Source organism: Saimiri boliviensis, chromosome 1 (genome assembly GCF_048565385.1).
Source record: "Saimiri boliviensis isolate mSaiBol1 chromosome 1, mSaiBol1.pri, whole genome shotgun sequence".
NCBI classification, from domain to species: Eukaryota; Metazoa; Chordata; class Mammalia; order Primates; family Cebidae; genus Saimiri; species Saimiri boliviensis.
This window is the reverse complement of record NC_133449.1, coordinates 296661231-296677256: the sequence shown is the minus strand read 5'-3', so window position 1 is coordinate 296677256 and position 16026 is coordinate 296661231. Positions and strand designations below refer to the sequence as shown.

General features: G+C 48.4%; 1 protein-coding gene across 1 annotated transcript in view; it reads left to right on the top strand.

Annotated features, from left to right (window-relative positions):
- ADAMTS16 (ADAM metallopeptidase with thrombospondin type 1 motif 16) overlaps positions 1-11697 on the top strand; it is a 182617-nt gene extending 170920 nt beyond the window's left edge. The window contains exons 22-23 of the mRNA XM_003932512.4: positions 9569-9716; positions 10423-11697. Of these exons, the coding sequence (XP_003932561.1) occupies positions 9569-9716; positions 10423-10538 (264 nt within the window). The 3' untranslated portion in view covers positions 10539-11697. The remainder of the gene's footprint in view (positions 1-9568; positions 9717-10422) is intronic.
- Positions 11698-16026: the final 4329 nt, after the last annotated feature.

The window sequence follows — 16026 nt, the reverse complement described above, 5'->3', positions numbered from 1 at the left end:
AACCTGCCCATGGGGCAAAGCCCACCACAGGCCGCTCCGCAGGCAGAGGCTTCCCTGTCTGCACACCCTGTCCTGGAACAGAAATCAGTGCAGGTACCTGTTGGGCACCCAGGATCAAGGAGTGAACAAGGGAGGCTGAGCTCAGCAACCAAAGAGTCTTCCCAGTGCTTGGTCAGATGGAGCCACTGGTCTCTGACTGTGACTGGCTCTCCCCAAGCCTGAGTCTCTCCTCTCCTGTCCCCGATCCTGTACCTCGTAGGACCCCACCCACACTGCACAGCCCATCTCTCATCCTTTCTAGCCCCCAAATCCCTTTTCTGTGGCCACTTCCAGCTGCCACCGGTCATCTCCCCTCTGGAGAGGGACCCCACACTGTGTCTCATTGGCAGTGTTCTGCACTGAGTAATGTCTCCAAAACTCATGTCCACCCAGGACCTCAGAGTGTAGCCTTACTGGAAATAGATGCACATGTATTATCTGGGCTGACATCATCCTGGGTTAGAGTGGGCACTAAACCCAAGGACTGGCTGTTCTCGTGAGAAGACCACGGAAGACACAGGCTTCTCACATGGGGAGCAAGTGGTGGGTGGCACTGGCTGCGTGATGGAAGACAGAGGCAGAGATGGGAGAGGGGTGCATATGGCAAAGAACGCCGAGGAGTGCGGCACCACCAGATTCTGGAACAGTCATGACGAGTTCTCCCTCAGCCTCCAGGAGGAAGCAGCTCAGCTGCTCAGACCGTGATTTTGGATTTCTGGCATCCTGAACTGCGAAAGACGAACCTTCTGATGTTTCGAGCCCCTAGTTTGTAGCAATCATCACAGCAGCCCCAGGGAACTGACATGGGTGTTATTTGTGTTCTTGTCTTGTTTCATCTGTTTCTGACCCAGAGAGGGTCAGCTGCCCGAAGGCGAGCGTCCTCCCTCACTTCATATGCTGCAGAGCCCTAGCCCAGAGCCATGAGGGCCAAGGGTATGTAAGCAGCGGGGGCTGGGTCTCACCGAATGCCCGAGGCTGCTGCTGGCACTTGGACTTCTTCTGTGTCAAGCAAGAGACACAGAATCAAGACCTCAGGGCCCACTGCCTCACAGTCCCTGTGGCCAGGACATTGAGAAGTGCCAGACTTGGGCTTTCCTGACTCCCCCCGAACCGAGGTAGCCCCAGCTCTGCAGCCCTCTACCTTCACTCACACCCACCACCCACCGAGACCCCAAATCAGCATCCGCCAACTTAAGCCCAGCCCTGCATGGGAAGCTGCAATGAGCCAGGTGAGTTTGACATGGACAAAAACAAACAACAAACAAACAAACAAACAAACATCACACATTCTTATTGTTTTATCTAAATCTAAAGGAAACAAACAAATATGTATTTGAATCAATTCAATCCACCCTGGAATCCTTTTTTCAGTACTAGCTAAAATTTTACTAAAATGAAAGCAGTTCAGAATGCCCTCCCAATGACACCACGGCTTTATTCCGCTCCCTGGAGCTCCGGGTGTGCATGTGTGAGACAGGGCTGCCATGTATCCGTCTGCTTCTTTAAAACCGTAGCGTCTGAGCCCGGCCATGACTGTTTTTCTATATTTCTTCATGTAATTCTTGGTCCCAGTCCCTGAGCTCTGCAAAAGGAAACCGGGGAGGAGGCATCTCCCCAGCTCTGTGCTACACCGAGCTGTGTGCCAGCTCCTCTTCTGCTTCCTGTTACCTCCAAACCAGGTGTGGCTTTTTCATAGACGTATTCCAGCTAGAAATAAATAATTGCAATTAAATTACTGGAGCAGGGGGCATTCAAACTATATCCTTTGCAAGCATGTCTTATTTGAAATGGACAAAATATATCAGTAGCCACAAACTTTGACCAGGAGATATCCTTTCATTTTCTCTCTCTTTTTTTCTTTCATTCTGAGACAGAGTTTCACTCTTGTCATCCAAGCTGGAGTCAGTGGTGCAATCTCAGTTCACTGCAACCTCCGCCTTCCAGGTTTAAGCGATTCTCCTACCTCAGCCTCCCAAGTAGCTGGGATTACAGGTGTGCACCACCACTCCCAGCTATTTTTTGTATTTTTAGCAGAGACCAGGTTTTGCTATGTTGGCCAGGCTGGTCTCGAACTCCTGACCTCAGGTGATTTGCCTACCTGGGCCTCCCAGAGTGCCGGGATTCCAGGCATGAGCCACAGCCCCCGGCCCCCTTCCTTTCATTTTCTTCTGGGTCTGCTGTCTTTTGAGCCAGGTGAAGCAGCAAGTGAGCTGGGCAGCTGAGCCGAGCCATTTCTCAGGCAGACTCATTGCCTTCTCTATGAGAAGTGTGGGTCAGGGACTAAGAGAGGACACTGAGGGGCCTGGAACTGACCCCTGTCCTCTGGCTGCCAGGCCAGCGTTTGCCAGCCCCCTGCTTACTGCAGACTTCAGGCAAATTTAGAAAGTGGAAAACAAGGTTTATTGTTATGTAACTTCAAGCCTAAAATACATCTAAAACCTAAAATGCATCTTTAATAGCTGTTGCTGGTCGGAGATATTCAATCCGTCTGTCTAAGTCATTTTTACCATAAGCTGGCTAAAGTTTTTATCCGCCGTGATTCCTCTGCTGTGTTCTGAGGTCGTCACTTTCCCCAGGGGGTGGTAATGGCTGGAAGGGCCATGTTTGCCGTGGCACTTGTGACCAAGTCTCTGCCCTCACGCTGTGGGAAATTGTCAGATGATAATGAATGGCCCAGGCCTGGCTGAACTTTGCCACCAGACAGGTTTATTCTTGTGACAGTCTGAAGATCGCTGTTCCTATTATTTGGTCTACAGGATTTCTATTGATTGAAATGGTTTGCTTATCTTCACATTTCCTGGTGCAAGGCAGCGTGGGACTGATTTCAATCACTGCAGTCATTTGGGCTTAGTGTCAGGGTGTTCCCACGCTCATTTGGTCTGGGAATGGCATGTGTGCAATCACCTGTTGGACCCTGACCCCACAGGCAGAGACGGGATGTGCCCTCTGCGCTGGGCAGTGTGGGGGCCCTGGCTTATTCTGGGGCTCCCACAGTTTGGGCAATTTGTGACTAGGGCAGTGCACAAAGCTGACTTGGAAACTCACGGGCACTGACAGGCAGCTGCCATGTCAGAGACCACAAATTTGATTTTTCCACCATGGCAATTAAGACTGCATGCTGAGCCCAGTGCACACAGGAGCACACAGGTGCATGCGTGTGTCACAAACACACACAGAGTGCACAGAGAGCTCACCCGATGAGGACTGGGAGAGCGCCAGGCAGCCCATCACGGAGTGTTGCCCTGAAGCCTGGTCTAGCCTCCCAGGTTAGTCCATGCGAAATCTGCTCTCATGCTCTTTCAAAACGAGGTGGTGTCCAGGAAAACAAGAACCGGCCTGCTGCTGGATGGAGAAGGTCACCATACGCACCTCCTGAGGTTGAGGGCGTTGGTATTTGTAGCCAGTGGGATTTGTACAGGAATCCATGAGCTCAGTTATATGGACAGCAGAGGTTTCTGTAAAGAAGACCATTGAGGTCTGTTCCATACCGTCCTGAGAGGAGCGTAGATATTTGGTCCTAGGATAGTGGGAAAGTTACAGGGCAGAAGCTACAGACTGGGAGACAGAGAGCACACTGAGACCCTCAGGAAGAAGGTGAATAAAGAGAGGGCCTTGGAGCAGGCTCTCAGGAGAGACTTCACAGTTAGAAAACGAACGTGTCAAGCCTGTGGCCTCCGGGAATTGTCCTGTACTTGTTTATCTGCTGTTCCCTTTGTCCGGGAGATGAGCTGTGCCCTGAGCATGATGGAGAGGCCACCAGAGCTTCCGCTGTGATAGAGACGGCAGCCTCAATTCCCACCAGCTCCTTTCCGCGAACAGCAGTGATGTAACTAGGAGGAATTGCTGTAATTTAAAAATGTACTAGAGGTAAATGTTCTAATGCAAAATGCATCTCTTTTGTTTTACGAAGGACTAAGTAATGATTGATTTTTCCCATTCTTCTGTCGTGTTAGTGTAGTTGTGTGGTTCGCCTCTCGTACATGAGCTGCTGAACTCTCTAAAAGTGTGGAGACTGCCGCTGAGACAGGAGAATACGGAAGATCAGGAGGGAGAGGTTTTCTAGTCCTTCAGCATTCTGGAAACGGGGTGCAAAGTCCGTGTCTTAGGTTAGACTTGCTGGAAGGGGGTGGAGCTATCTGTCTGCTGTCTGTCTAATGCTGTCTGCTGAGCTTCTCTCAGAGTGTGTAGGTCAGCAAGGTGGTCTTCAAGTGAAGATAAAGCTGCTGTCTTCTTGAGGAAGTCACTGAATCCTAGGGTGACAAAAAGCCCCGCTTGTGGGGCCTCGGGGAGAACTATCTCCTGGACACTGCGTTGATGGTTTTCCTCACCCAGTTTCCCAAATCGGATAGTGTCTTGGCAAGAGCCCCTGAGCTCACTTGGTACTGGCACCAGGCCCCAGGTAGACAGCTGGGCACGGCTGCGTCCCACCGTGAGGGAGGCAGACCCAGAGGCTTACACTGGAAGATTGACTGGCTGTGGGATGACCAGCCCGAGGATGGCTCATGGGAGCCTGGGATGCTTCCGTGCCACACTGCTGCACGCTCCCATGTGGGTTGAATCAACCCCAGCCATTCAGATAGGATGCCTGCCAAGGCTTACCCTCCCCTGCCCCTGGGGATTTTTCACAGCTGGAGGAGAGGCAAGCCTTGAAGACAGAGCTGCTCTGTGCACAGAAGAGGGGTCTCCCCAAGGAGAGAGCTCTGTAGAACAGGGTCATGGGGTCTCTGCAGGCTGTGACAGGGCCGGGGCAGGGTGGGGAACCATCTGTCTGGAATGAGGGGAAAGGAGTCTCAGTCTCTTTAATGTCTACAGTCAGGCCACACATGGGCTCTCTGCATCACTTTTGTTAGATGCAGATGTGGTTGAAGTCAATTCTGAAAATAAGAGAAGGCAGAAAGGCATTTGCCAACATAATTCTGCAAACCTAGGGTGGTGGTTCTCCTGGTGTGGCCCCCACCTGCAGTGCAGTAGCAGCGTCACGGTTAGACGTGCAGGCTCTCGGGCACCACCCAGACCACCTCAAGCTGGAGCCCTTTGCGGTGGGGTCCTGCAGTCGGCGTGTTTTAATAAGCCCTCCCGGTGATTCTAATGCACATTCAAATTGGAGAGCCACTGGTCTGGGGGTGGAGCTACCATCAAGGCGATTTGGACAGCTGGCTCGGACAGTGGATAGGTAGGAAGTCCAGGTGCAGGTCACCACCATGGCACAGCACAGCAGGATGTCCCCTCTCTCTGTGCCATCGGTAGGATGCTCTGGTTGGAGCCCATAAAGGTGGAGGAGGAAGCACTAAGCACTGACTTCCATTTCCAAATCCCAGGCCCCACTTCCACCTTTGAGTGTGTTTCCCAAAGGTCCTGTGTCGTATGACTTACCCACCACGCCTGTCGGACTGCAGCCTCCTGGTTGCTCCCAGACCCCCTGGCTCCTCTGTGGTCACCCAGGAGTCTGTGTGATTGTCAAGGCTCCAGGTAATTTTTAGGATCCTTCTGTTTGGAAGTCTCAGGTCCAAAGGAACGTCTGGAAGGTGAATTCTAAACAGTTGTGCTGAGTTTTAAGCTATTGTATTTGTGAGACTGAGGAAAAATTTGCAGTTTTTTTCTTCCTGAAAGGAAAAGTGAATAAATGTTTTTGGGTTTCTTCTTTTCCGTCTCCTAGTATATCACCATCTTTAGCCATTCAAAATATTTTCAAAACGTTCTTTCATTTTACATGAAGGCATGCAAATTTTGAGAAATATGGAAGCTTCTTTCCCCATGAATTTTTTTCCATGAGGAATTGTAAAACTCTCTGGACTGGTGCTTCTCATACTTCCTGTGCGTAGGAATCATCCAGGAGTGGCGCAGATTCTGATGCTGTGAGTATCAGAAGCAGGGATGCTGACAGTCGGCCCTGCTAACAAGTTTTCCCACGCAGGCCCCTGCACCTGGGCCAAGGTTCTCACCGTGAATATTGAGGTTTCGCAGCTGTCCTAAGGCTCAGGGCCCAATAGCTTGTGTTCACTGCTTATATCAAGGGCCTAGAACAGTGCCTTGTACTGGGAGGGTGGGCGATTGTGTTAGTCCTTTCTCACACTGCTGATAAAGACACACCTGAGACTGGGTAATTCATAAAGGAAAGAGGTTTAATTGACTCACAGTTCAGCATGGCTGGGGAGGCCTCAGGAAACGGACAGTCACGGTGGAAGGGGAAGCAAACACGTCCTTCTTCGCATGGCCGCAGCAAGGATAAGTGCTGAGGAAAGGAGGAAAAGCTCCTTATAAAACTATCAGCTCTTGTGAGAACTCACTCAATATCACGAGAACAGCATGGGGCTAATCACCTCCATGATTCAATTACCTCCCGCCTGGTGACTTGGGGATTATGGGATTATGACACATGGGGATTATGGGAACTACAGTTCGAGATGAGATTTGGGTGGGGACACAGCCAAACCATATCAGTGATTTAAATCTGCTGAATAAGTGAATAAGCACAAAAATGAATCAAACCACATTTCCTTATTTTGGAACTGTTTAAATGATACCAAAAAAAGGTGAGATCTCTTGATTTCTGATTGAGGTATATCTTGAGCGAGAATGTAATTCCGTCCAAACTGCTTATCATGAAAGAAATCTAACCCAAGAAATGAAAAATGTTGTGGACACTGATGGCTGTAGGTATGACCAAAGAGTTTTGTGAACTGCTGTCTCAGCAGGGTGACCACAGCCTCAGGGTTCTGGGCATGCTGTGTGAGCTAAGAGGGCATCTGGAATGCAGACAGCAGAGAACAGAGGCAGAAGCGTGGCTCTGTGGGATGTTCAAAAATATGTAACATGCGATGGACCACACCTGGCTCTATCCTTGTGACCCTGATAATTCTGAAATCAAAGATGAATCTACCCGCATTATTTTTTTCTAGCTTCCAGAGTCATATATTAAAACTGAATTATTGACAACTTTTGCTAAAACTGGGTTTTAAGCAAAGGGAGTAAGCCTCCCAGATACGTTCCAGACACTTACTCAGGGGCTCCGCCATTCTTCATTCAAGAAAGAAAAATCCAGAACAAATAACTTCAGCTTGTAACTTTCAGGGCCATTTGTATCTTCAACTTTTCTACTGTCAATGGGAAGATGAAGAGGTTCAACTTGCTCCATCACTGAGTCCCATCCCCTGTGATTCAAGTCACTATGCAAATCTCTGATTGCAGGAGGTCCCAGAAAGGTGCAAGAGCAGGTTCAGTCCCTTGCTGTTCACCCGCGGGCTAGTCTGGGCTGTGGAGAACCAGCCCCAGGCCCGATGCCTTCACTTACTGGAATGGGCTCTGACATACTTTCTTGTAACTTTGGGGTAGCAAAGGGAGTCATGCCTGGCCCATTTTTCAGTCTGATCCTTGCATTTTAAAGCAAAGTTTTGTTTTGTTCACCCACCACACGCCAGGACTTCCAAATCATTATCTGACTCAATCTTCTTGCAGGTTCTCCTTTAATCGCTTACATTGTCAACATATTCCAACCCCTAACCTCATTTGCGCACAATTTACATGATTTAGTCTAGACAGTGGGTAGTTTTATTTTTCAAATGACTCAATCACAGATACCAGTGTCTCCATCTCTTTAGTTGCCTATCCCCTGATTTCTTTGTGGTGGTTGATCTCAGATGGGTCCCGCTCGTGTTCTGCGTCATGTGCACCAGGCTGGCTCATGAAAAATGATCTAACCAAGCTCACTCCCTTCCTTCTCTCTCTCTCCCTGTGGTGTTGATACTCTGAGTGTTCGGGGCAGGGAGGCCTCAGTAGAATGCCAACACCTTAGGAAAATGACCCCCAGCACCTGGCAGTGCCCACCCTCCTGCATCGGGGGCCTAGAAATGTGGATGATGGTGTAACTGTGAAGATTGGCTTGTCAAGCTTCTCCTTTGTGGACCACCAGAAAGGGCAGCTTGGCAAGGGCATTCCTTAAAGCGAACTGCTTCTCTCATGCTAGGCTCAGAGAGCAATCCTGGTATTGCCAGATATGTACTCATTTCCCTGTGGCCACGCAACCATCAGCGACACCCAAGAATACTCTAGACTTCCAGGCGCTTCTCCTCCTGTCCATACCCGAGATTAATGTTGACCAGCCACCCACAGTTGTAGAGAGAAACTACCTCCAATGGTCCTGGTGGAGGGGGTGGTGCTTTCAAGTGGAGAGGCAAGAGGAAATGAGGGGTTACCCCAACCAGCAGTTACAAGGGCTGGCCCTGGGGACAAGGGTTATGGAAGAACCCAGCCCACGTAAGTAAGAACCTTTGTGCCGGGTCCCAGCTGGTAACGTCAGCAATCGTGTGCTCTGAAATAACATAAATAGAAACCAAAATGTTAAGTCTTTTCGTGGTTTTCAATCAGAAGGATAACCTGTAGGTAAATTGACTGACAGAGGGGATCTAAGTTCGTTCTTCCTCACCGCCTGTGATTTGAGGAGATAATATGCCAATCCATGAGTATCAGCTTTATAATCAGTATACTTACTTTTTTTTTTCTTTTTGAGATGAAATTTTGCTCTTGTTGCCCAGGCTAGAGTGTAATGGTGCAAGCTCAGCTCACTGCAACTTCTACTTGCTGGGTTCAGGCGATTCTCCTGACTCAGCCTCCTGAGTAGCTAGGATTACAGGTACCCGCTACCATGCCCAGCTAATTTTTTTATACTTTTAGTAGAGATGGGGTTTCACCATGATGGCCAGGCTGTTCTCGAACTCCTGACCTCAGGTGATCCACCTGCTTCAGCCTCCCAAAGTGCTGGGATTATAAGCATGAGCCACCATACCCAGCAGTATACTTATTTTTATAAAAGTGAACTCAGCCCCGCGAAAAGCCTGAGACCTGCAGCCCTCTGTTGAGACTGTAGCATTTAACTCTAGCAGTTCAAATACAAGCCTGAGCAATCCTGTCACCACCAAGGCTGTCTGAGTGGAAGACAGGAACAACAGGAAGGGACCAGGAGCCATGTCACCTGGCTGGTTTAGAATGCTCAGCTAGAGGCCTGGCCTGGCACACGCCTGGTGCTTGTTTCTGGAAAAGGTGAGCAGGGACTTTGCTCACACACATCGTGGCCAACTGTAACTCCACCTGCCTCTACAAGGCTCTCTTCCCAGCTGTCACTCTTCCCTCACTGGGATGCAGCAGCCACCCTCTTAGAAAGGCAGGTACCGTCAGGGGCAGTGGCTCACGCCTGTAATCCCAACACTTTGGGAAGCCACGGTGGGTGGATCGCCTCAGGTCAGGAGTTTGAGACCAGCCTGGCCAACATAGTGAAACCCCGTCTCTACTAAAAATACAAAACATTAGGTGGGCATGATGGCTGACACCTGTAATCCAAGCTACTCAGGAGGCTGAGGCAGGAAAATTTCTTGAACTTGGGAGGTGGAGGTTGCGGTGAGCTGATTGTGCCATTGCACTCCAGCCTGGGCAACAAGAGCAAAACTCTGTCTCAAAAAAAAGCGCAGGCACCTGGAGGTTGACCAGGTGCCTGGGAGCCTGGGGCCATGGTGACATGTATGTGTTGGTCTTGCAGTGCACAGCCAGCTGTGGGGGTGGCGTTCAGACACGGTCCGTGCAGTGCCTGGCCGGGGGCCGGCCAGCCTCGGGCTGCCTCTTGCACCAGAAGCCTTCGGCCTCCTTGGCCTGCAACACTCACTTCTGTCCCATTGCAGAGAAGAAAGGTGAGTGCCTGGGGCCCTCAACATGGCCTGGGCATGGGGCTGGAATGTCGGTTTCTGGAGCAGTTCCTTGGAGGGCCTGGAGTTGGGGTCCTGCCTCTGATCTACCTTTTCTCTCCTTACATCTTCTTCAGTTTTCCAATAAAATGGCCCACAGAGCAGACCTGCTGCCTCTCATGACACCCCAGGACAACATAGATGGTCATGGCATCAGCATGACTTCTTTCCTGTCAGTGCTATTCACTGTATTTAAAGAAAGCAATCTTAACTAAAGCAGCTTTCCTCCCTAAGTTAAACAAAAGCCTCCCTTATTCATTGGGTGCTCTCTAAATGCCATCCCTGTGCACACACAAACTCCCCCAGCATTGCAGAGACAGATGGACACCCGTTAAGGCTATTCCAAGAGAGAATGTCACTCAAGGAAGGTGAGGGGTTTGGCTCAACCAGAGAATTGGACAATTGAACTTCAGCCAACAGAGGCTCCAATGGGTAGATGTGTGGTTGAGTGAGTAGGTTCTGCACAAGAAGAAAATTTCAGGGTCTTGAGGAAATAATAGTTTAAACGGGGCCACCATTAGACCTGGGGACTGTCTTTGTGCCGTGCTGTCGAGTGTGACAAATTTTTTTATTTGCCAGACAGAGCTATTAGCTGGCAGTGTCAGTCAGTGCGCTCGGGACCACTGAGTAATATGGCTCTGCTCCTTTTCAGATGCCTTCTGCAAAGACTACTTTCATTGGTGCTACCTGGTGCCCCAGCACGGAATGTGTAGCCACAAGTTCTACGGCAGGCAGTGCTGCAAGACTTGCTCCAAGTCCAATCTGTGAGTCAGGACAGCTTTCCACAGCAGAGACAGTGCCTGCGTGGCAGAGGAATTTCCCACCAGTGAGCTGTGCAATTGACTCGGAATACATCCAAGGAAGATCAAAGCCGAAAGAAGAAATCCGTGTTAGGGCTCTTTGACCAGGAGTGTATGTGTGTATGTTTCACTGTGAGCCTGGATGCAGACCTGTGTCCCCGTGTGCACAGCCTCTCCTGTTAGGCTGAAATGTGGCACCCTGCCAGGCAGAGCTAGGGCATGTGAGACAGAAGGCAAGCTCCACAGCCGGAGAGGCAGCACTCATCCCTGCTTATATTACAGCTAAATCAGGTCAAACCGACAGGCGGGGCTGAACTTGCAAAAGGTATGATGCCTTGTAAAAAGAAGGAAAGGCCATAAAATAAGGAAAATGTGAAATATCTGCCACCAAGTTTACCAGCATTCCCTCCCATCGGGGAGGCTGCTCGGACCATCAGGAGTGACCAACGTCCTGAGTGGAGGGCCGGGGAGCTCCAGGAGGCTGCCCAGCTCCTCCTTCTCCTCCCAGGCATCTCTTGCCAGGGATCTGGAGCCACCACCAGAGCCAGCATCATCTGTAGGGTCACTGGCCAGGGGACTGCATTCTGATTTGGGACTCTGCCTATGGAAATGGGAAAAATGAAATCCCTGCTAAGGTGCTCCCACCTCTTTCAGATTCGTGCATTGAAGGAGAGATGTTTTGTATTTTATGTTTTACCTTTCTCAGTTATTTGCAAGTGAGTGTCCTTTTGAAAACCCACCTCTTCATGCTTTTCTTTGTAAATGACAGATCGGAAGCCTAGGTGACATCAAAACCCTGCCATCCTGAGAAGAGTTGCGGTTCTACTACAGCAGACGTCAGCCACGCAGCCGATGCGATAATAACCTTAGAAGCCTGTGTTTTGTTTCTGTGTGTTCTGAGATTTTAACCTTTTTTTTTCTTCTGTGAGTCTGGCCATTTCTATAACGCCAGGTGGGAAGCAAGGTCGCGGGTGTCCCGGTGGGAATCTGCCCGCTGTCTCCGGCGCCCTCCCTGCCATCCTCAGCGCCACTGCTGTCCTCTCCAGAGCTGTGGCTCCATTCTGAAGGGGCACCTGGATATTTATATTTGCTGAAGTTTTATAATAAAGTTTATATGGTACAATGTGCTTCTGAACTATCTCATGATTCTTCACAAGGTTTGCTTCTGAAATCGAAGGATGGAGCAAAGATACTAGGAAACAGGTCTCAAAGCGGAAGAAATGAAGCTCTAGACTGTAGGAGAAAACTAGAAGTGGCCCAGAAGAAAAGTGCCCCCCTGAGTGAGGAGGAGGCTGCAGGGGAGAGGGCGGGGGTTGGTGCTGGTGGCTTCCTGCTGCTTTTAATTAAAACGAGGTGGGACCTCCCCCTGCCACCCCAGCTTATATTAGTCAGGCTTCTTCAGAGAAGCAGCAAAAGGACATATCAAGCGTTGGTGGGGCGGGGGGTGGGGAGTAAATTGTTTTATGAAACTGACTTTCAGGACTGTGGAGGCCGACAGTTTTGGAATCTGTAGGGCAGGCCAGCAGGTTGGAGAAATGGTAAAAGGTGATGTTGTAGCTTCTAGTCTGAATTCCACAGAACAGTAGCCTGGCACCTCAAGCAGGATTTCTTTTCTTTTCTTTTATTTCTTTTCTTTTCTTTTCTTTTCTTTTCTTTTCTTTTCTTTTCTTTTCTTTTCTTTTCTTTTCTTTTCTTTTCTTTCTTCCTTCCTTCCTTCCTTCCTTCATTCCTTCCTTCCTTCATTCCTTCCTTCATTTCTTCCTTCCTTACTTTCTTTTTTTCCAACTTTTCTTTTAAGTTCAGAGGTACATGTTCAGGATGGGCAGGTTTGTTACACAGGTAAATGTGTGTCATGGTGGCTTGCTGCACAGATCAGCCCATCACTTAGGGTTTTTGTTGTTGTTTTTGTTGTTGTTTTGAGAGAGTCTCGCTCTGTCACCTGGGCTGCAGTACAGTGGTGCGATCTCGGCTCACTGCAACATCTGTCTCCTGAGTTCGAGCGATTTTCCTGCCTCAGCCTCCCGAGTGGCTGGGATTACAGGCACCCGCCACCACACCTGGCTAATTTTTTTATATTTTTAGTAGAGACAGGGTTTCACTGTGTTAGCCAGGATGGTCTCAATCTCCTAACCTCGTGATCTGCCTGCCTCACCCTCTCAGTGTACAAAGTGTTCCTTCTTCTCCGCAACCTTGCTAGCATCTGTTTTTTTTTTTTGTTTTTTTTTTTTTACTTTTTGAAAAAAAAAATAGCTATTCTGACTGGTGTGAGACGGCATCTCACTGTGGTTTTGATTTGAATTTCTCTAACGATCAGTGATGCTGAGCTTTTCTTCATTTGTTTTTTGGCTGCATGTATGTCCTTTTTTGAGAAGTGTCTAGTCATGTGCTTTGACCACTTTATAACGAGGGTGTTTTTTTTTTGTAAATTTAAGTTTGTTGTAAATGCTGGATATTAGATCTTTGTCAGATGAATATATTGCAAAAGTTTTTTCCCATTTTTAGGTTGTCTGTTCACTCTGATGATAGTTTCTTTTGCCGTGCAGAAGCTTTTAATAAGATGTCATTTGTCAATTTTTGCTTTTGTTACAATTGCACCTGCCTATGTCCTGAATGGTATTGCCTAGATTTTCTTCTAGGGTTTTTATAGTTTAGGGTGTTACACTTAAGTCTTTAATCCATCTTAGTTGATTTTTGTATATGGTATAAGGAAGGGGTCCAGTTTCAATTTTCTGCATGTGGCTTGCCAGTTCTCGCAACGCCATTTATTAAACACGGACTCCTTTCCTCGTCGCTTGTTTTCGTCAGGTTTGTCAAACATCAGGTGACTGTAGGGGTGTGAGTTGTTTCTACATTGTTTATTTTGTTCTATTGATCTATATGCCTGTCCTTGTACCAGCAGCATGCTGGAACTGCAGCCTTGTAATATAGTTTGAAGTTGGCTAGCGTGATGTCTCCAGCTTTGTTCTTTCTGCTTATGATTGTCTTGGCTATTTTGGCTTTTTTGGGGTTCCATATGAATTTTAAAATAGTTTTTTTCTACTTCTGTGAAAACGTCAAAGGTAGTTTAATGAGAATAGCATTGAATCTATAAATCACTTTGGGTGGTATGGCCATTTCCATGACCTCATGAGCATCGAATGGTTTGTGTCATCACTGATTTTTTTGACCAGAGGTTTGTAGTTCTCCTTCAACAGGTTCTTCACGTCCCTTGTTATCTGTATTCCTGGATATTTTATTCTTTTTGTAGCTATTGTGAATGAAAGTTCATTCACGATTTGGCTCTCAGCTTGCCTTTTGGTGTATAGGAATGCTAGCAATTTTTGCACTTTGATTTTGTATCCTGAGACTATGCCGAAGTTGCTCATCAGCTTAAGAAGTTTTGGGCTGAGAAAATGGGGTTCTCTAGATATAGGATCATGTCATCTGCAAACACAGATAGTTAGACTTCCTCTCTTCCTATTTGAACAGCTTTTATTTCTTTCTCTTGCCTGATTATTTTGGTCAGAACTTCATCTGCAAACACAGATAATTTGACTTCCTCTCTTCCCATTTGAATATCCCTTATTTCTTTCTCTTGCCTGATTATCCTGGCCAGAGAACTTCAATACTATGCTGAATAGGAGTGATATGAGAGGGCATCCTGTTATCATGCCAGTTTTCAAGGGCAATGCTTCCAGTTTTGCCCATTCGCTATGATATTTGCTGTGGGTTTGTCATATATGGCTCTTACTATTTTGAGGTATGTTCTTCCTTCAAAACCTAGTTTATTGAAAGTTTTTAACATGAAGTGGTGTTGAATTTTATTGAAGGCCTTTTCTGGATCTGTTGAGATAAATCATATGGTTTTTGTCTTTAGCCTGTTTATGCGATGAATTGCATTTATTGATTTGTGAATGTTGAACCAAACTTGCATCGCAGGGGTGAAGCCAACTTGATCATGGTGGAAAACTTTTTGATTCAGTTTGCCAGTATTTTATTGAGGATTTTTGCATCGGTGTTCATCAGGGATATAGATCTGAAGTTTTCTTTTTTGTTGTTATGTCTCTGTGAGGTTTTGGTATTAGGATGATGCTGGCCTCATAAAATGAGTTAGAAAGGAGTCCCTCCTTTTCAATTCTTTGGAATAATTGCAGTAGAAATGGTACCAGCTTCTCTTTGTGCCTCTGGTAGAATTCATCTGTGAATCCGTCTGGTCCTGGGCTCTTTTTGGTTGGAAAGCTATTTACTGCTGCCAGGCAGAGTTTTGCTGTTGCTGTCTTGATGCAGAATTGCTGCTTCTCAGTCTTCGCTCTTAAAGCTTTCATCTAATTGGATGAGGCCCACCCATATTAGGGAGGGTCTTCTGCTAACAGTCAATTGATTGAAACATTAAGCGCTTCTTTAAAAATACCTTCACAGCCATATCTACTCTAGCGTTTGACCAAACAGCCCAGACACACTGCCACATAAAATTCACCATTATGCCCCTTTCCCCAGGGTTAAATTTAACCAGCAGTAACTGGGACCCAGTGAGGATCCCAGTTCAGGATGCTGTCTGCTGTCTGCATACTGAACGGTGTGTGTGAGCCTGGACCAGAGGCTCAGCGCAGGCCCTTTCTCAGCCTGCCGTTCTCACTTCTGCATCGCACAGGACAGGTTCAGAGGCTCCCAGGGCCTGTTTGCCAGCGGAGTCTGCTCCCCAAGGCAGGAGGCCAGGCTGCCCGAGGCCTCCCTTCACCCCCCTGAGCCCACTCTGTGCCCTCTTCTTGTTGTTCCACTTCTTCCAGCACCCTTCCAAGAGCTTCAGCAATCCCAGGCACTGCGCCCTTCCCTCACTTACACAAGTTGTGTGCCCCGGTCCCTGTGTTTACTTTCTGACTTCCACCATGAGGACAGGGTCATCTGGGGCACCCCTGAAACCTGCCTCTAGTGCTCATCCCCTTAAAGAGAATCATGTCCAGGGTCCATAGGCAAGGCCAGTCCCTTCCCTCCCTGACAGCTGCTCCTCGGCTCTGCATAAGGACCATAAATCCACCTGCCTGGAAGCCCCTGTGGGAAGAGAGCTGTTCGCTCCCTCTTGCCATTTACCTAATCCTGCATGCATGAAAAGAAAAACCTATTCTCTTTCCCTGTTGAGGCAGTATTGGTCAGTTGTGTCTGGAGGGGCCACCGGCAGAGGCAGCAAGTCTCCGTTCTGGGGGAGGTAATCATGAGCTTTCCCCCAGCCTCTCACCCCAGCCTAGACACTGTGATAAGACAAGGCAGAGGACCCAGTACTCCCCTGGAATGGAGTCCCCAAGCCCTGCACAGGGCACACCTGGAGGGGATATGCAGAGGCCCGCCGTCCCTCCCAGCACGGGGGCTCAGGGCGCAGACCTTAGAAGGCTGGAAGCCAAGACCTTGTGGTTGCATCTCACTATTGTTTGGACATTGCATGGACAGAGCGCCGAGGGCACATCAAACACTGTCACCAACCC